Source organism: Chiloscyllium plagiosum, chromosome 30 (assembly GCF_004010195.1).
Source record: "Chiloscyllium plagiosum isolate BGI_BamShark_2017 chromosome 30, ASM401019v2, whole genome shotgun sequence".
Classification (NCBI taxonomy): domain Eukaryota; kingdom Metazoa; phylum Chordata; class Chondrichthyes; order Orectolobiformes; family Hemiscylliidae; genus Chiloscyllium; species Chiloscyllium plagiosum.
The window spans coordinates 33,560,361-33,581,803 of record NC_057739.1 but is presented as its reverse complement, the minus strand read 5'-3'; the positions used below and the strand labels follow the sequence as shown (position 1 = coordinate 33,581,803).

At 39.4% G+C, this 21,443-nt stretch overlaps 1 protein-coding gene across 3 annotated transcripts in view; it reads left to right on the top strand.

Moving 5' to 3' along the window:
- c5 (complement component 5) overlaps positions 1–18,275 on the top strand; it is a 128,656-nt gene extending 110,381 nt beyond the window's left edge. For 2 of the 3 annotated variants that reach the window (XM_043720297.1, XM_043720298.1), the window contains 10 exons: positions 2,926–3,010; positions 4,222–4,273; positions 5,857–5,959; positions 6,407–6,481; positions 9,029–9,134; positions 11,259–11,345; positions 11,797–11,886; positions 12,756–12,839; positions 14,263–14,398; positions 17,578–18,275. In XM_043720297.1, coding sequence (XP_043576232.1) covers positions 2,926–3,010; positions 4,222–4,273; positions 5,857–5,959; positions 6,407–6,481; positions 9,029–9,134; positions 11,259–11,345; positions 11,797–11,886; positions 12,756–12,839; positions 14,263–14,398; positions 17,578–17,713 — 954 coding nt within the window. In that variant the 3' untranslated portion in view covers positions 17,714–18,275. Of the gene's footprint in view, positions 1–2,715; positions 2,839–2,925; positions 3,011–4,221; positions 4,274–5,856; positions 5,960–6,406; positions 6,482–9,028; positions 9,135–11,258; positions 11,346–11,796; positions 11,887–12,755; positions 12,840–14,262; positions 14,399–17,577 lie in introns of those variants that run through there. The other variant, XM_043720299.1, reaches the window with a different exon arrangement.
- The last annotated feature ends 3,168 nt before the right edge of the window (positions 18,276–21,443 follow it).

The following is a 21,443-nucleotide window of genomic DNA, read 5'->3' as shown; positions in this document are numbered from 1 at the left end:
CCTCAGGATTCCCTCCAACAACTTGCCCACCACCGACGTCAGGCTCATTGGTCTATAGTTCCCTGGCTTGTCCTTACCTCCCTTTGTAAACAGTGGCACCATGTTAGCCAACCTCCAGTCTTCCGGCACCTCACCTGTGACTATCGATGATACAAATATCTCAGCAAGAGGCCCAGCAATCACTTCCCTAGCTTCCCACAGAGTTCTCGGGTACATCTGATTAGCAGTAAATACTGATGCAAAATATTCATTTAGTGTCTCCCCCATTTTCTGTGGATCCACACAAAGGCCGCCTTGCTGATCTTTGAGGGGCTCTATTCTCTCCCTAGTTACCCTTTTGTCCTTAATATATTTATTAAAAACACTTTGGATTCTCCTTAATTCAATTTGCCAAAGCTATCTCATGTCCGCATTTTGCCTCCTGATTTCCCTCTTAAGTATACTCCTACTTTCTTTATGCTCTTCTAAGGATTCACTCGATCTATCCTGTCTATACCTGACATATGCTTCCTTCTTTTTCTTAACCAAACCCTCAATTTCGAGTCGCTTGTCCCGCCCACACCAAGGGTAGTCAACCATTTTCTTTCTCATTGCACACTTTCAATTTCTAGCCTACTGGAAGGTGACATTGTACCGTCTTTAGCCAGTAGCTTCCAGCCTCTGCTTCTTCATGTTGCAAAGGTCCTGTACATCCAGATGCCATATTGGAATCCCTTCCTGTAGACCCCGTGGGTTTCGCACCTCACTAGGTTCCCACCTACAAGATCTTGGACCCCCCCATCTTTCCCCAGTCTGGCATATGAGGTGTCCCTGCCAGGTGTGTCATTCTTTAAGCCAGCATGTTCCTTCCTGTGGACAAACTGCCCTTACTGCATGACCCCTTTCCCATCCACATTTTTCTGTATCCCCACTTCACAATTCTCATTGTTTTCCCCAGCCTGGAAACTCCAGTCCTGAAGTGTGGATTCTCAACTCTTCCTCACATGGCAGCAGTCCCCATTGTTGCCCCATTCCTCTTTCCCCTTATGGACCCAAAGGACTGACTGTGGTTCATCCACCTGAGTGACCTAACTGGGCAGCCCTGGATGAGAAGTGCCCAGACTCTATCTCCCAGCCCTAAGCCCCCAGACTATCCTCTGTGGTGCCACAGGGCTACCTCCCAGCCTGCATAGTCAAGGATCCATGCCAAGACCACTTCAAACAATGTCTAACCTTGGCCAATTCCCTGGACTGATTTGAAGGCAGCCCTCGACTTACTGTGCTGGGACCATATGAATGAAGGATGCCTTTGTAAACTTCAATGAGGCATTGCTGCAGGCTTACTGCACACACAGTGTGTTTGCCATGTAAGCTTCTGGCACATGGCACAGGTGTGAGATTGACCTGGCACACTAGGTCTACTCCCTTGACCGAGGACTGGTGCTCAGTAAGGCATGCTAACAGGCATGGATGATGGGAGCATGCAAGTAGGTGTTCAGTGAACAAGCACAAAGAAAGCAGGCAACTCTACGGTGTAGCCTGGTCCAATCCGTGACCTAGCAGTGTCCTTGCTAGAGCTTTTCAATATTAGTTGCAGTTGCACTTTAAAATGCAAGCCTGTTATAGAGTCATAATCGTAGAGAAGTACAGCATGGAAACAGACCCTTTGGTCCAACTAGGAGAAAGTGAGGACTGCAGATGCTGGAGATCAGAGCTTAAAATGTGTTGCTGGAAAAGCGCAGCAGGTCAGGCAGCATCAAAGGAGCAGGAGAATCGACGTTTCGGGCATTCCCGAAACGTTGATTCTCCTGCTCCTTTGATGCTGCCTGACCTGCTGCGCTTTTCCAGCAACACATTTTTAACCTTCGGTCCAACTCCAGGCCAACCAGATATCCCAACTCAATCTAGTCCCACCTGCCAGCACCTCTTCCTGAGCATCCTGCAAATGGATCAGAGAGGTACCTTGATGGTCATGAGAAGTTGGCAATTGTTGAATGCCAATGTATGAGGGGTGCATGCTGCTGGTGCCTATGCATTCTGCTCAGTCATGCTGTTTAATGCTGAGTAACTCAAGGCTGGTTGCAGCCAGCAGTGAGCTGAAGGTGCCAGGTACCCACTCTGATTTCCATGTCAAGAATTCTTAATGTGCAGCTTGTTTGGCACATTTAGTAGGAGAGGAAGCTGAATATTAACACTGTGATAAGGCATTTAACAATCCCACTCAGTTGGCAACTCACCACTGCCTAGCAAGAACCTCACCTCATCACTTGCAAAAGCATAAAATATGTAGTGAGATGCTTCCAATATTGAGAAAGGTCTCCCCGGTCTCCTCAACTCATTTAGCCACAGATCTCACCATAGCCCAAATCACTTGGACCCCTATAAGATTCTGTACATTCTTTTCATGGCCATTCATCAGTCAACACATTAAACAATAAAAAGTGACTTGATATGTGAACTGTCAGACAAAGATTGCCAATAATTCAGCAATGATTGGAATTGCAGTTAAGGCTGCCCTTGTCCTCGTCCTAAGTTCCAATATGCACAATTCCCAGAGATGGCTTCTTGATAATTTTGACCTGACCAGTTGTTTGTGTGTCATGGACATAAAGTGTAATACTAGTGCCACTACACTGTTCAGATTGATTTAATGAGTGCAAACAGAAATTGAAACAGTCACTTTCTTGTTATCTATTTGATTACAAAACTGATACATACCTAATATCTTATCTCCAGAATAACCAGATTAATGGAATAAAATTGCGACTGGGGGTAATATAAGAAAAACTGTACTATGAACAATTTTCAAACAAATTTTGGTAATTATCTTTCAACATTGCAGGATTCTTCAACTGAAGTAAATAGTTTAAATTTATTCAAAACAATATTTATAAGGCTACATATTTTAAAAATGCATTGTTTGATTGTATCCTTTTTTACATGTAGATGAGGAGTGTGTATTATGTCATTGGCACACCCAGTGAAACTTGTGATTTCTCTCTAAAGATAGAAGCCACAGAAATCATTTCAGGTCAGTAGTTATATTAGGTCATAGAGACTTTAGTGAATTTTAAAACATTTGTAAGGACTCATCTTGTTTTGTTTAAAGTTCTTTTAATACACATTCCCATCTATCCCAATAACCTTTGATTCCCTTGCCTAACAGGAATCTATCTATCTTTGTCTTAAAAAATATTCAATGATTCTGTCTCCACATTTTCTGAGGCAGAGAGTTCCAAAGTCTCAACCTTCTGAGAGGAAAAAAAATTCTCCTCATTGCTGTCCTAAAAGGAAAACTCCTAACTTTAAATCAGCATTCCCTTGTCCTTTCAACCACCAGAGTACACATCCTTTCAGTTACATCTTGGAAACCAGCTCAACCTATCGAAAACAAAAACAGAATTTGCTGGCAAAATTCAGCAGGTCTGAAAGCATCTGTGGGGAAAAAAGCAGATGCAATGTTTTGAGTCCTGTGAGTATTCATCAGAACTGGATTTGAAATGTTAACTCTGCCTTCTCCCCACAAATGCTACCAGACCGGCTGATTTTCACTGGCAATTTCAGTTTTTGTTTCAGATCTCCAGCATCTGCAGTTCTTTGTTTTATTTTAGTGCCCAACCTTTCTAACCTATCCTCACAAGATAATCCACTCATTCCAGGTGTCATTCTTGTAATTCTCCACCAACACATTTACACCCTTGGCATCAAAACTGCACACTGTATTTGAGATGTGGGCCCAACAATGCCATGTATAACTGAAACATATGATCCTTACTTTAATGCTTAATTCCTCTCATAATAATGGCTAGCATACCATTTGCTTTCCCTATTAAATGCTGTAACTGCATACCAATCTTTTGTGATCTGTGCACTTGAACACATAGATTTTTCTGCACATTGAAATTCTACACTAAGTTGCGTCTTGAACAACAGCATAAGGGATCAGGTGGGAAAGTGTGAGTGGGAGGAGATATAAGCAATTAAGAGAGTGAGGAATGAAATGAGAGGCTTCACCTTTTCTTGAAGCAGGGTTTTATTAAATGCTTGCTTGTATTGTCAATTCAAGTATACAGATTCCACTGTAATTATTCAATGCTAAGTTTTATTGACCTCCAAAAATGTGTTTTCTTCTATTACTATATTGTCAATACTTGTGTTAAAAATATGTTTTATTTATAAAAAGTGTTATTTGGTTCACTCAGCTTTTACTTCTCAGTTAATAATAATGCTCCTTAAATGCAGATACACGTCCTGCAGGAGTTGAAGTAGTTTACCGTTTGGAAGCTTGTGCACAGTAAGTTTTATAGTGGGCTGGTCACAGTAACAGAAGTCTGAATAAGATGCATTAACATCCAAACAATTGTAATCTTACATTTTAAGCAGAAAATGCTGGGAAGACACAATAGGTTAGTCAGTGTTTGCGGTGAGAGCAGATTAACTACTGTTTTAATGAAAGAAGCACTGAAATGTTTAACTGTCTGTTATCCCCAGAGTGATAAGTGTTGTTTTCAATAGTTTCTTATTAAGTTTCAGCTTTTCAGCATTTGCATCATTTTGTATTTTTAGATACAAACAGTATATATGCCTGTAGTATATTTCAAAACCTACAGAGTCTATGTTGCCTGTTTTAGATGATTTCATCCTAATAATGTTCAACAAAAAGTTTACATTCCAACTTGAGCAGTTGAGACATTCTCTCAGCAACTCTTGGAACTTTTCAAATTGAGAGTGGCCACAACTACCACAAACTTACCATTGCAAGAAGAAAACCCTCCAAAGGGATATCTAAAGCTGTAGCTGGAGACAAGGTAGGTAGCGAGGACCTCAAAGTCTACCTGAGGAATAGGACCTCCTGGACTGTTGCTGAATGCCATATCTAAGCAACTGGTCTTCCAACACCATGGGTAAAATTTCAGTCTCCCTCTAATCATTGGCCTTAATTACCGTTTACCTTACCTTAGGTAGCTATGATAGATTGGGTTCTAATGAAAAATCATCAACCTGTAATGTTAACTTGGTTTCTCGCCACAAATTCCACCACATCTGCTGAGTATTTCCAGCAATTTTTGTTTTTATGCTAGATTTCTGGCTTCATTGTATTTTGCTTTGTTAATTGGCAAACTGTTCTGTCACCAATCCTGAGAAAGTCCATCAGAGGTAGATGGTGTAGCAAACAAGTCCATGCCCAATGATGAAAAATTACCTGCCTGCACATTTTGGTTCTCAATCCTATATCGGATAAAAATTAGCCCTTTATCTGATCTGACACTGGTGAATTTGAATTTGTAAACTTATACCAATTCCCATTCTTTCAGTGGAATAACATTGTAAAATTACGTTCTTTAATGACCCTTGAAAGGAAAAGCCAGTTGTAGATTTGTATAGAAACCACTGGTCAGTTTAAGGGGAAGATGGTAATAACATTGGACTTATCTCAGAAACCAAAATTAATGCTACAGTAACTTACAGTCAGCTGGTGAAATTTTAACTCAATTAATGAATCTGGAGTTGAAAGCTAGTTTTAGTAATGGTAACCATGAAAAATCCATTTGGTTCACTCCTGTCCTTTTAAGGAATGAAATAATCTATCCTTATCTATCCTTACATGTGACTCCAGACCTCCCTGCAATGTGATTGACTCTTGACTGTTCTCTGAAATATTCTAGTCAGCTGATCAATCAAGGGTAATTGCTGGCTTTGCTGGTGATGCCCATGTTCCATGAAGAGGAAGAGAAAATGATGGACTTTCACTGTGTCTCTTATAACGTACTTTGAAAATCTAGCACAATGTTGTGAAAATACTAGAAATTATGCAAATAGACTGTAGCAACTAATATTGGACTGGCTTCCTAAATTATTTTTAATTTTTGTTTTTAGATATATACCAAGGCCTGAAGAATATGTTTATGAATCGGATCATTCTGTCATGGAAATAACCTTGAACACTGGATTAATACCAGAAGAGAATGATTTAAAAATAGTTAAGCATTTGCAAATATGTTGTTTCATATTTAAAACCACAAATGCAATGATTCTAATTCTAAAAGGGTGGTACAGTGGCACAGTGATAAGCACTGCTGCCTCACAGCACCAAGAACCTGTGTTCGATTCCAGCCTCGGGCAACTGCCTGTGTGGAGTTTGTACATTCTCCCTGTGTCTAAGCGGGTTTCCTCTGGGTGCTCCAGTTTCCCCTCTCAATCCAAATTTGTGCAAGTTAGGTGGATTGGTCGTGCTAAATTGCCCTGTAGTATTCAGGGATGTGCAGGCTAGGTGGATGGCAGAATTATAGGGATAGGGTTGGGGTCTGGACGTGAGATGGATACTCTTCAGAAGGTTGGTGCAGATTGGATGGGCTGAATTGTCTCTTTCTGCACTGTAGGGACTCTTTCATTCTAATAATAAATTTTGTTTCCAACTTCTTTTCAGCTATTATATGGAGTTGATGGTTTGATTTCTGACTACAGAATATCAGATAAAAGTGTAATTCTTCAAGTGGATTCAGTAAGAAATTTGAGAATTTCTTTCTTATTTTCTTTCTCTTTTGTTTGAAATTGATACTGAATTTATTGTAAGGTGACTCCTCACCACAGCTCATCACACTGTATGAACAATCTGGGTACGTTAGCTGGCACTATTCTCTTTCTTGCTTGGGATCTACAAAGCCTAGAGGTAAAAACAATGACTGCAGATGCTGGAAACCAGATTCTGGATCAGTGGTGCTGGAAGAGCACAGCAATTCAGGCAGCATCCGAGGACAGGCAAAATCGACGTTTCGGGCAAAAGCCCTTCATCAGGAATACTGATGAAGGGCTTTTGCCCGAAACGTCGATTTTGCCTGTCCTCGGATGCTGCCTGAATTGCTGTGCTCTTCCAGCACCACTGATCCAGAATCTACAAAGCCTGCTGAGTCTACTGTGGCAGAAAAAAAAATCCATTAATACTTTCTACCAAAAAAGGCTCTTGTCTTAAACAATATTTATTTATTGCATGATAGCAACAATATACAGGTTGATACACTAATATAATAGCTGGAAATGTGTTGCTGGAAAAGCACAGCAGGTCAGGCAGCATCCAAGGAACAGGAGAATCGAAGTTTCGGGCATAAGCCCTTCTAGAGGAATGAGGAAAGTGTGTACAGCAGGCTAAGATAAAAGGTAGGGAGGAGGGACTTGGGGGAGGGGCGTTGGAAATGCGATAGGTGGAGGGAAGTCAAGGTGAGGGTGATAGGCCGGAGTGGAATCGGGGCGGAGATCCCCCGCCCAACCACCCCGTAGCCCAACACTTTCACTCCCCCTCCCACTCCACCAAGGACATGCAGGTCCTTGGACTCCTCCATCGCCAGACCATGGCAATACGATGGTTGGAGGAAGAGCACCTCATCTTCTGCCTGGGAAACCTCCAACCACAAGGGATGAACTCAGATTTCTCCAGTTTCCTCATTTCCCCTCCCCCACCTTGTCTCAGTCAAATCCCTCGAACTCAGCACCGCCTTCCTAACCTGCAATCTTCTTCCTGACCTCTCCGCCCCCACTCCACTCCGACCTATCACCCTCACCTTGACCTCCCTCCACCTATCGCATTTCCAATGTCCCTCCCCCAAGTCCCTCCTCCCTACCTTTTATCTTAGCCTGCTGGACACACTTTCCTCATTCCTGAAGATGGGCTTATGCCCGAAACATCGATTCTCCTGTTCCTTGGATGCTGCCTGACCTGCTGCGCTTTTCCAACAACACATCTTCAGCTCTGATCTCCAACATCTGCAGCCCTCACTTTCTCCACACTAATATAATAGTTTCTATAATGACATCTGTGAGGAAAAGCTGGATGCTATGTCTTACTCCTTCAAGATGTTCTAATTATCAAGTCTGAAGATTCCATCATAATGGGTGGTGCTTAAGGTACTCCCCAATGCTAAAAGTCAAAGACCTTTACATCCTTAGACAATAGATTAGGTAAGGGATGATCACGGGGAACAATAGAATGCCCTCTTTCCAAGTATGTTAAGAAGGCAAAGTTTAAATGCTGCAACCTGACATTGCTGAAAATGCATCTACAGAGAGGCCTGGATAGAGTGGGTGTGAGAAGACATTTCCATTAGTAGGTGAGACTCGGACCCGAACACACAGCCTCGGAGTGGAGGGACAACCCCTTAGATGAGGAGGAATTTCTTCAGCCAGAGGGTGATTAATTTCTGGAACTCATTGCCATTGAGGGTTATGGAAGCCAAGTCACTAAGTGCATTTAAGACAGAGATAGATAGGTAGGGGGATCAAGGGTTGCAGGGAGAAGGCAGGAGAGTTGGGTTGAGAAACATATCAGCCATGATCGAATGGCAAATGGCTTAATTCTGCTCCTACGTCTTATGGTCTGTTGCAATTCTCTACCCTGACTGATTAGCTTTAATTCAGAAGTCATCAGTTGAAAAATAACAATAGATTTACTTTTCAAGATAAGAACAAAAGAATTAGAAGCATAAATAGGCACCTTAAGCCTATTCCAACACTCAATAAAATCAGTAATTCTAGTTTTCCTTCTTATCGCCATTTCCTTTCATGTTGTAAGTGACCAAATTCAACAATCTCAAGTTTTGAAGATACTCATTCATTGAGTTTTCAAAGGTTTTTAGACTAAAGCACTCCAGAAATTTTCAATTTGCTAATTTTTTAAATCACATTTCTAAATGATCAACCCATCAGATGTCATCCCAGCTAAGTGTTACTCCTTTCTCGTATTTGTTACCATGTCATGTGAAATTCAGATCCAATGTGATGGGAATTCCTTCTACCTTATCTGGACAAAGTGTTAACCTTAAGCTCAGAAAGACAGAATATTTTACCTTAATTTACGTTTAGTTCAGCTTTGTCAAATAATGATATAAGTGAAGATTTCTGTCCTTGACCCTCTTACTTTCTATTTTCTATCAATGAATATAAGTCAAATTGTGTATAAAGTAGGCACCTGATTCTCAATGCTATCATTCAAGATATAATTCATTCTAAATGACTTCTGAAACATGTGAAAGTTTGCATTGTTTGCTTTTTATTTCAGATTCCGTCAGACAATTTCTTCTGTGTTGGGTTCCGCGTTTATGAAATGATGAAAGTTGGAATGGTAACCTCAGTACCTTTCACAGTCTATGGCTACCATTCACCAGGTAAGCCTTGGATATTCTGTTAACCCTAACAAATAACGATCTGAAAACCATTTTTAAACCAGTAATAACCATAAATGGGCATAAAGTGAGAAACTGTTAAGAAAGCATTGCAAAGATCTATATTTTTAGATAATTTTCCTATTACACATCATGTACACGAATTGTGATTATTTAATGCACCCACTCATTTGCAAGTTCCTAATGTTATTGCTAATGTAGGTTGTTTCAAATATCTACTCATGTTCATACGTAGAGGTATAAATAAATAAAAATATATTTTTATAATTGACCACAATATAGTGAGTGTATCCACAGTCTCCTGTACGTGAACTTATCGGAGAAAACTAAGAGTTAGCAAGGGCTGCCAGTCTGTATGTGTTTACAGATGCACATTCCACAAAGCTTGTGATTTATGTCAGAAGCTGTACTGTTTGTTCCAAAGAAGCCAGCAGACATATTTTTCACAGATTGTTTAATCAACCTGTTCAGAGATGCTATTACACATTTTTGGAGCAAATGAAACTTGAACATGGCCTCCTGGTTCAGAAGTAGGGACACTACCACTGCATCACAAGAACCTTCAGATGTGATCTTTTGTAGGAATAGTTCTATCAGTAGTTGTCAAGATGACAATTGCCAATGAACTTTTATCTTCTGGTTCATTTAAGGCTCCTAATGGCATCATAACTTAAACCAATCAGCTGTCACTAGACAGTAGACAAATTACTGATATTTTAACCACTTGCTCAAGCAGTTTTACCACTACCTGACAAGGAATTGGAGGTTTTACATGATTTTACAGAGTGGCAGGGTCTGTGCAAGTCCATGCGATTATAGTCTGCAGCCATTTGGCCCTACATGCTTCCCATGTAAATTAGTTTGCTTGTGACAGCCAGCAGTGCATTCTGCAAGTCAGTGCTTACTTTCTATAAAGCTGTCACAATGCTTTCATCTTCAGGCAATTCATCATACAATTAGTATTTACTCTACAGCTAAAAGTGACACCCTGTTGTCGTCCCGTTCATGACATGAGTTGAAAACTGATATAATAAGTTTCATGCTGCCAAGACACTCATCACAAAATGCACTGCTGCAGTACTGAACCAGCTTATCAAGTATTTGGGCAGATCTGGTAGCATCTTGAAAAAATTTGGTTAGGTTTCAAGAATCATAATATCTTCAGGAATGTTTCTGTTGAGACAGTTACACAATTAATTCAGAGGGATCAGTGAAAGCACATTAAGAGCCTAAAGCATAAACAGAAATTTTTGAAAAACTCAGCAGGTCTGACAGCATCAGCAGAGAGAAAACAGAGTCAATATTTTGGGTCCTTTATCAGAAGGGTCACTGGACGAGAAATGTTGACTATGCTTTCCCTCAACAGATGTTGCCAGATCTGCTGAGTTTCTCCAGCAGTTTCTATTTTTGTGTCAGATTTCCAGTATCTGCAATTCTTCAGTTTTTTGTGAAAAGCCTAAAGAATCTGCTGGCACGTTTATGACCATTTTGCATGATCACCTTCTCCAAATAAGAAAATCTGTTCTCTGTATTAGCAGACTTTTTTGTCTATTCCTTAAAAGTGTGCCATCATCTACAGTGACTGAACTTTACCTTCGATGGGTAGATTTTTTTTGGATAGAGTGCAACTGTAAGTTTTAGACAAATGCCACAAGAATAGTTTCAGCATAGATCATTTTGATGCTTCTTCTATTTGGGGTGTTTCTTAGTTGAACGTAAGCTAAATGGAGATGCATGATTAATCAATATTTGTGATGTATTTTTTGGACAATCTGAGATGCTTCAGCTTTTGGGTGATTTTTATAGCATCTTTTATAATGTCTAGATAAAAGTTTTGTAGCCTAAAATGTTGCCATTCTGATTCATAATTTCAACAGGAATTTAAAACAAACTTAGCCATTACTCTGAAATTAATTGAGTTGTGAAAACCTTAATTGCATATTTCAATTACCTTTAACACCTCTAGCCCTACTACTGTGGCATAAAGTTTCTCACTCATTAATCATAGCATAAATACATAGATTCCCATGTTTAGTACAGATAGAATTAATTTAAATAATGCTAAAACCTGTTAGATGTGAATTTCCATTTCTTTTATTTTGGTAGATAGAAGATGCACTATCTTTTACAATCCAACTGGAGAAAATAAGCTTTTAAAGCTCTGCAGTGGAGATGAATGCAAATGTATGAATGGTAAGAAGGAAATCTTATTTGGTTGATGAATTATATGTACAAGTATCATCTAGGAAAATATATGTAAAAATAGAACACATGGAACAAGTCATGGTATCTTAATATGAGGGAAATTCAATATGTATTCCAATTCCACTTCCAATTCACATAACTTACATTTCTGGTTATTTATTTTCCATCTTTTTCTGCAAACTAGTTATTGGTTACACATTTAACACTTATATTTGTGACCTATGAAAAGACAGCAGTGTAAATTAAGATTTTAAATAATTTATATAATTTACCATTTTTTATTTCAAATAAGACAACAGATATTTACTTAGAAATTGATTGAAGGGTATTCTGGGTAAAAGCTAACTTGTTTAAACTAACTATTGTAAATAAAATGTCAAATCTTTTTGGATGTTTTCAATGTGAAGTTTGTTTTTCCAATTCTTTATCTGTGACTCAGCTGAGTGCAGTGAAATACAGCCACCGTTAGACATAACTCCCGGTGGTCAGAGTAAACGTGAAGCTGCATGCAGTAGAAGGACAGTTTATGGTAAGCATTTTGAAACAAGAAATATCTATTCTTATAGATTTCTTTAAAAATCAATTATTTAAGTTTAAATGTTACAAAGCTACCATTCAGCGATCAGAATATTTTTAAATTCTCCAAATCATCTGGCATAAACATGAATTATTAAGGTTTGCCTTATTTTTTCTATTATACTTCATTGCCTACTCTATTCATCCTGTCTAGAATTTGTAGTTTCCATTGTTTTGTATTGTGGTAGTCACAACTTTAAAACCTTTCAGGACATGGCAGTAACAAGATGCAATATATCACTCTCCCCATATTATTACTGCCCCCAAAATTGTTCTCTAACGCAAAGTAGTCCCTACTTCCCCGTCTCAAGCATATAATTTCCCATGAGCAGTATGGTTCTCTACAGCTAAATCCTCTTGTGACTAGATTTATATCGTCCTAATTTATACTAATGAGGGCCTTAATTTCATCCAGGCTGTATTCAGGTGAACATGATTTTAAAATTGCATATCTCAGCTGATAGAAATTTCTTCTCAAGGTTAATTAAGATTTTAAAAGTGCAAGGAAAGTCAATCTCTGCAATAATTTATACAGAGGTAACATGAAGTAATGACCACTGTAAAGATGCTTTTACAGCTACTTTAACACTGTTTGGTTTTAGTTTTGGAGCAATTGATCAAAAGAACTGAACCTGTTCCTTGAGCCCTCAACATGATGACATCCCTTCATCAGTGATCTTGAATGAGAAAACTTCAACTCTCTTGATTTATATGGATTTAAATCTAAGTTCTGCATATGCAAGAACATAGTTCCAACTTGTTTCATTTTCTCAAGAATGTACGATTATTTAAAATAATTGAAACTAATTTTGTTTTATCTAGCCTACAAAGTGCAGATTTTGTCTTCTGAGGAACAGTTTAATTTCATCAAGTACAACGCCACAATTGTGGAAATATTTATGACAGGTTAGTTTTTTTTTCCCTGGAAAACATTTGGTCTATATGTTCACATGATCTTCACTCAACAACCAAAAAAAATCTAGGTGGTTTGCCTGGACCACAAGTTATCTAATGTATTTTGATTTCAATATAGCGATGGTGTGGATGGTATAGTTGAGCTTTGTGTTTTCAGGTTAGGGTGAGGAAAAATCAAATTTTTGAATAGTGTTCAGTGAAGTGGATGAATGCTGCTCCTTGTACAATATTCCTTACCAATGTGGTGTAGATCCACTTTTCTGTCTGCAGTCTTTTACTTTTATCTCCTTTGTGAAAAATCTGTCTAATTGAATTTGAATAAATTTAAAGACCCAACATCAACTATGTTCTGTGGAAGAGAACTTTACTCTCTAATGACCCTTTGAGGAAAAAAGACATTTCTCCTTGATTGTCTTATTCTCAAATTCGGTCTTCTAGTTTTAATTTCCTCCTCATGAGGAAACATCCTGCTGGTAGTCACCCTGTCATTCCCTTCAAGATCGCAAGTGAAGCAAAGAACTGCAGATGCTGGAGATCTGAAACAGAAAGTAAATTGCTGGAGAAACTCAGCAGGTTTGGCAGAATCTGCGGGGAGAAAACAGAATTAGAATTTTGAGTCCAGTGACCCTTCATCAGAAGCACTTAAAATATTAACTCTCTTTTCTTCTCAAGATCATATGTTTCAATAAGATTATGTCTCTTCCTCCTAAATTCCAATGGCCATATGCCTAACCTTTTCAACCTTCCTCTAACATCCAAATACTCCAGTATGTTGAAAGTCTGAAATAACAACCGAAAGTACTGGGAAAAAAAAAACTCAGCAGGTCTGACAGCATCTGTGGAGAGTGAACTTCAATTAATATTTCACATTGAATAAGACTTTTCCAAACCAACCAGTAGACTTATGCGACTAAGGGAGCATATGTCTAACTTCTCTCCTACAGAGATTGACAGTTATCGATGTGAAACATCCATTTCTTTCCCCACTTATCAGTTTGCAGAATATTTGAGCACACAACCACAACTGCTATATCCACAAAGACATTACAATTAAGTTTAATTGAATTCATTCCAGCTCTAAATAATGACTATCAGGCAAGGAAAACGTATGTGACAAGCATCAACCAGGCAATTGTGAATTTCAATGGTACACAGTGGACAACAATCATGTTATGTGATTCTTTGTTTTTCCTTCAACATTCTAAACCAAAAATAGATTTTAAAAATAATTCCAATCAAGAAACATCTGTATAAAGTCTAGAGACTATTAACATTATTGTTAAGGGTAAGGAATAAAGGAATATTTTATAAGCATTTAAAGCTTACTTAAATTTTCTTGAATTTGTCCATATACTAAGGCTTCAGTTCCAAATACTGTGATACCTGACTAAAACAATGTCTCTTGTTGTTCTAGCTGACGTTGTTGAACAAAATTCAGTTATAACTTTGGTCAAGGAGAACACTTGTTCTGATGTTACCTTGAGTAATGAGCAGACATACTTAATAATGGGAAAAAATAGCCTGAGATTAAGCTCATCAAGCACATTTATGTAAGTAAGCCATAGTTTTGATGACTTGATCACTATTTCCTAATGTGTTCTATGATGAAGAGTATAATTTTTGCATCATTTTTGGAATTTGTTTTTCGAGATAGATTCAGGTAGGTGTTGGTTACCTCTGTGAAAGATTTACTTAAGCAAGGTCAGAAAGTTCTTCTGGAACAGTGATTTAAATCCAATATTGTGGCGCTGTGCTGATAATGGAAAATAATGTTTAGGCTGTAAGGTTTGCATCAGGTAGAGTGAACAATTAAGGCCATCAGTTAAGTTCAGTTGAGAACCATCTAGGATGAGCAAGTTTTTTTTTAATTCAATTCAAAAGACACTCCTGTTAAGTTTAGAAACAAGTGTAGTTTCTCTCCTAGAAAAAAGATTCAGGATAATTCAGTGAACAAGTTACCTCTGCAGAAGAGTTCAGTTTGTGAGAGTTCCAAACTGGGTAAAATTGGTTAGAAGTCTGCAGGTTATTAGAACTGAGAAAGTTTAGATTCTGAAACTCATGAAACAGTTTGTGTCCACAGACTACAGGACAGAACCAGATAAGTAGAACCCAAAGAGGGTAACAATTTCTCTGGACTCAAGTCTTGTAATGGTTAGTGTTGGGAAACAAGTTAGACTTTGTTTTATGCTATGTTCCATATTTTAATATCTTTTTTTTAAATGTCTTATTTTGTGAAATAACCTTCAGTTCTTTTGTTAAAGAACACCTTCAGCTTTGTGTGAATATGGTTCAGTGACTACCCACCATGTTAATTAAACGAGAAAAAACATGTATGATCTATCAGGCTAGATTTCAATTTGGAATATGACTTGTCCAGTAATATTATCAACTATGATCAATTCTACCTTTTCAAATATTCAATATTAGTAGCTCACTTCACTGTGGAAGCATTTTTTTACTTCATGGTAGCATGGCTAATTTTTCTCTTTTTGGTTTTATCAATATTAAAATATATCCTTTTTTCAAATTATGTTTATTATGGGTCCATGCTAGTTAAATTCTGATATTTTAAATTTATTTAGAAAACTAAGTGTCCTTTCCCAAAGATGTTGGTTGAAATATTAAATATTTCCATAATAAAATTTATTAGATTTGATGTATATTGCATTCATAATTATACCTCCTATCACAACAGTTAATTTTGTTTTCATGATTGAACATTATCTGAAGTACTATTATGCCATGAATTAATTAATAGGCAGGAATATTGTAAGTAAGTCAATTGAAGCAGCTTGTTAAATTGTGATGAATTGCAATTGGCTTATACTCAGCTTTTTATTCCCACATAAATGCTAAAGAAACTCAGCTGTTGCAGTGTTGTTTTTGTAGCATTTTTGAACAACGGTGTCACATTAGCAGTTCTCCTGTCTTCTTGCACAATCTCCGTATCTAAGGAGGATTTGGCTAGTGTCTCTGCAGTATCCACTTTTCCCCACTATTCTTGACTGTATGTGATCTGTTTCTTGTGACAAGAAGATCCAGTCTTTCTTTTACTACTGCATGGTTTGTAATTCATCCAGTGTCAATGATTTTACAGAGACTTAACAAGCAGAAACGTCATGGGGGAGAGCTGGGGTCTGGGGAGGAAATCAAAAACAAGAGCAGGATGTGATGTACCTCTGACTGTAACCTGTCTGGGCACTTCGCAGCCTATAGGGGACCATCCTTGCAAAAACATTTCCCACTGCTCTCATCCCTCCCAGGGTCCTGTCAACTGGCTCTGGCAACACCTGTCCCCAGGTGCCTTCTTCCGATGGCGTTCACGCTGCTGCTGCCCCAACTTGGTATTGGCCCAGCAGTTGCCATCACTCCTGACAATGCAGCTGAGACTGGCAAGCTGCCAGCCAGCCTATTAGCTAGCTTCTTTGGAGGCAGGAACTTGTGCCTTAAAAGGACAGGAGACACAAAACAGCTTATTAACACCTTTGATGAGCATAACATCAGTTGGGGCTCCTCAAAACAAACATGCAGGGTTGCCCAGCAACAAACACCCTATATATTAAATGCAGCTGACAGGGATCTTACCCATCGGGCTAGAGAACCAGTAGTCACCACACATAGCCACTTTTTGGGAAAGCTGGGTGCAGTGTGCCATGCAGAAACTTAATTGACAGCAGCAGGCCTTCCCTGGGATACAGGCCATTAGGGGTTGAAGTTTTGAGTGCCAAGAGCTGCCAAGCAATCAGAGGCCAGCCCCTCTTTATTGCTTGGCAACACCTCCGATGAAGTACTGGCTGCTGCTGATATGGCACTCACTTTAGACCCAGGATTAAGAATGAATCTAGGCACAAGTGAGTGATGACAGGAGCAGGTCTCAGGATAGGGTTGCAGGAAGAGTTTGGAGGGGCTTCAGCAACAATGGCAGTGGGGTGGCTGTCAGTGAGTGAGCCTGCCCTTCCTGATGCTGTGTTCCCAATTTGCTTTTATATAAGAAATCCCTTCTCCCTCCACCATGGAAGCCCACAAGCAACCCAACATGGTTTTCTTTTCTGGCTTCCTGCATAGTGAGTCTCCCATCCACTGCTGGGTGAATACCAACAGCAATAGGTTGAGGCCCCTAAAATGGGCAATAATTAAACACCTCAAATGAGCCGGAGGATGTCCATTGGCTTGATCTGGCCAAAGGTGGAAAAGCCGAGGAGTGCTGTCCTGCTATCTGCCCATCAAATTAATTTCCTTTACCATGAAACTCACATGGGTGAGGGCAACAATCCACCCAAGTACCTCATTTTTCACCATGATTTTAGCAGTGATTTGTTTCTTGGGTGAAGAGAAAATACTCATTTTGTACTTCAACCATGTCCTCTGCTCCCATGCCTTTATCCCTTTTAAGTTGCTAATCAGCGCCACTCATTTTATTATCGTTGTACAATTGCAATGTCCACAGAAGGCATTTGTCTCCCTTTTTATATTAGCTGTCAGTCTCTTGTCATATTGTCTGTTTGTTTCTGCTGTGTCTTTTCCGAAATCTAAAATAATTCTCATGTGTATTATCAACTTGACATCTATTGTATGTGTCCTTCCTCTGCTTCATCTTCCCTTATCATTTTTATCATTCATGAAACTCTATCTTTGAAAATGTCATCATTGTAGTTTGTTGGTGCCATAAATAATGTTCTGCATTACAAAGCATTTCAAAGATTGCAGAGTTTTTGTATTTTCTTATTAGGTATGAATATCCTTTGGATTCATCCAACTGGATAGAAATGTGGCCTTCTGAGAAAGAATGTTCTGAAGAAGCATGTAGAATCTTCCTCCAGCAAATGGAAGATTTTTCAATTGGTCTTTTAATAAATGGATGTTAATGAATATGAATGTTAACAGATATGGAAATAGGATGTATGTATGTTTGAATCTAAAATCATCTTTTTTATTTTACTGTAATCATGGTATATTACTGGTTTTGTGCTAAAATTGTAACCATTTACAGAAAATGTCCTTTTAATAGTGCTCCATGTATTTGGTTTATTCCTGTAAAAAAGAAGTCAAACAAGTCTACAGTGGAATAAAATTATTTGCAAATGATTACATCTTTCAGGCCACAATTTGATCAGAAGAGATTCTACATTGGTAAAAATCTTTATACAAAGTGACCAAATGTTTTCATTAATGTTTTCATGAACTATTTCTCAGATTTAGTAGTAAAATGTACATTGTTCAACCTTCATAATGTAAACTTGTTGGCTTCAGGAAAATAGCTCTAAGAAGTTCATCTATATTGGCAATAACACAACCAAAATTAACATAAAAGAAACATTTGTTCTGTTCAAAGGCCGATAATGATTCATTACACTATTATTTTCAATGTAATATGAATAATCAAAATTTGTTTTAATATTATTTTCTGATTAAACTGACTACATTTTACTCTGGAGTTTCTTTTTCACTGCTTTAATTTGTCAAAGTATGAGATAAGTCAGATATTTTGTATCTCTCTCTCTCTGCTCAAGCGCTAGGAGTGGGAAACAAATTTCCTTATTCTTTCCAAGACCTAGGAATACCTACATTTTCTAATTTCGGTTGTTGGGGAGAGTTGAAGCATACTAATGCAGATGGACGAACAACCATCAGCAGGAAAGCTACAAGTTAGACTTCCAGGATCAGAACCTGATGGCTCCCCATCTAGACCCTCAGTTAACAGCAGATATTTTGTGTTTGGCCTACATTCAAGACATCTGTCTTCCTCTGGTTTCCATGAAATTGTCATCACCTCCAAAGCCAGTGTCTAAACCTTTTACTTGAAGATGCAAGTTTGAAAAAGATGTATAGGACCATGCTCAGTTTGGGATATATTTAAGTGACAATCATTTCCTGAAATAACTCATACTTGGACATAGCCCAAACTGTGAGGTAATAAGCTGATATGTGCCTGTAGGGATCGTAACCTATATAAATAGGAAATAAGATTGTGACTATTATCATAACTATTATAAAGTTTTTATCTTGTTTTATTCATTCACAGGATATGTGGGTCACTGGCTAGGCCAGCATTTAATGCCTATCTCTACTTGTCCTGGAGATGGCGGTGCGTTGCTGCCTTCTTGCCCATGGAGTCCTTGGAGTGTTGGTAGACTCAGTGTTGTTAGAAAGGGATTTCTACAATTTTGACCCAGCCTCAGTGAAGGAATGGCAGTATGGTTCCAAGTGAGGACAGATTGTGTGTTGGAGGGAAACTTGCAAGTGGTGGCTTTCCCATGTATCTGCTGCCCCTGTCGTTGTACAATGTGCAGGTTTGAAGGGTGCTGTCTAAGGAGCCTTGCTGAGTTGTTGTTGTGCACCTTGTAGAAGGTACACATTTCTGTCACTATACATCAATGGTGGAGTGGTATATACTGAAGGTGATAGATAAGTTGCCAGTTAAATAAGGGAGCAAGTGGAGACTGCAGATGCTGGAGATCAGTGTCAAAGAGTGGTGCTGGAAAAGCACAGCTGGTCAGGGAACATCCGAGGAGCTGGAGAGTCGATGTTTAGAGCACAAGCTCCAACCACACAGGATCAATGTGGATTTCACCAGTTTCCTCATTTCCTCTCCCACATTCCACATCCCACATCCAACCTTCCAACTCAGCACCACACTCTTGACTTGTCCTACTTGATCATCTTCCTTCCTACCTATCCTCTCCAACCTATCACCTTCACTCCCAACTTCATCCACCTATCGTATCCTCAGCTACCTTTCCCCCAGCCTCACCCTCCTCCCATTTATCTCTCAGCCCCCTTGGGCCACCCCCTCATTCCTGATGAAGAGCTTATGCTCGAAACATTGATTCTCTTGCTCCTCGGATGCTGCCTGATTGGCTGTGCTTTTCCAGTACCACACTCTTCGACTGCCAATTAAATAAGTTGCTTTTCCAGGATGATGTTGAGCTGCTTGTGTTGATTGAGCTGCACTCATCCAGGGAAGTGGGTAACAATTTATCATGCTTCTGACTTGTGCTTTGTAGATGGTACATAGGCTTTGAGAAGACAGGAGTTGAATTACCTACTGCAGAGTTCCTCTGACCTGCTGTTGTAACTACAGTGTTTATGTCATAGCCATAGAGTCATAGAGATGTACAGCATGGAAACAGACCCTTCGGTCCAACCCGTCCATGCCGACCAGATATCCCAACTCAATCTAGTCCAACCTGCCAGCACCCGGCCCATGTCCCTCCAAACCCTTCTTATTCGTATACTCACCAAATGCTTCTTAAATGTTGCAATTGTACCAGCCTCCACCACTTCGTGTGGCAGCTCATTCCATACACGCACCACCCTCTGTGTGGAAAAAGTTGTCCCTTAGGTGTCTTTTATATCTTTCCCCTCTCGCCCTAAACCTATGCCCTCTAGTTATATGCCCTATAGTTATATGCCCTATTTTCCCCGACCCTAGGGAAAAGACTTTGTCTATAAAGTCACCCCTCAGCCTCTGACACTCCAGGGAAAACAGCCTCAGCCTGTTCAGCCTCTCCCTATAGCTCAGATCCTCCAACCCTGACAACATCCTTGTAAATCTTTTCGGAACTATTTCACGTTTCACAACATCTTTCCAATAGGAAGGAGACCAGAATTGCATGCAATATTCCAACAGTGGCCTAACCAGTGTCCTGTACAGCTGCAACATGACCTCCCAACTCCTGTACTCAAGACTGTGACCAATAAAAGAAAGCATATCAAACGCCATCTTCACTATCCTATCTACTGCGACTCCACTTTCAAGGAGCTATGAACTCCAAGGTCTCTTTGTTAAACAACACTCCCTCAGACCTTGCCATTAAGTCTATACATCCTGCTAAGATTTGCTTTCCCAAAATGCAGCACCTCGCATTTACCTGAATTAAACTCCATCTGCCACTTCTCAGCCCATTGGCCCATCTGGTCAAGATCCTGTTGTAATCTGAGGTAACTCTCTTCGCTGTCCATTACACCTCCAATTTTAGTGTCACCTGCAAATTTACAAACTGTACCTCTTATGCTCGCATCCAAATCATTTATGTAAATGACAAAAAGTAGAGTGCCCAGCACCGATCCTTGTGACACTCCACTGGTCACAGGCCTCCAGTCTGAAAAACAACCCTCCACCACCACCGTCTGTCTTCTATCTTTGAACTAGTTCTGTATCCAAATGGCTAGTTCTCCCTGTATTCCAAGAGATCTAACCTTGCTGATCAGTCTCCCATGGGGAACCTTGTCGAACGCCTTACTGAAGTCCATATAGGTCACATCTACTGCTCTGCCCTCATCAATCCTCTTTGTTACTTCTTCAAAAAACTAAATCAAGTTTGAGAGACATGATTTCCCATGCACAAAGCCATGTTGACTATCCCTAATCAGTTCTTGCCTTTCCAAATACATGTACATCCTGTCCCTCAGGATTCCCTCCAACAACTTGCCCACCACCGACGTCAGGCTCACTGGTCTATAGTTCCCTGGCTTGTCCTTACCACACTTCTTAAACAGTGGCACCACGTTAGCCAACCTCCAGTCTTCTGGCACCTCACCTATGACTATCGATGATTCAAATATCTCAGCAAGAGGCCCAGCAATCACTTCCCT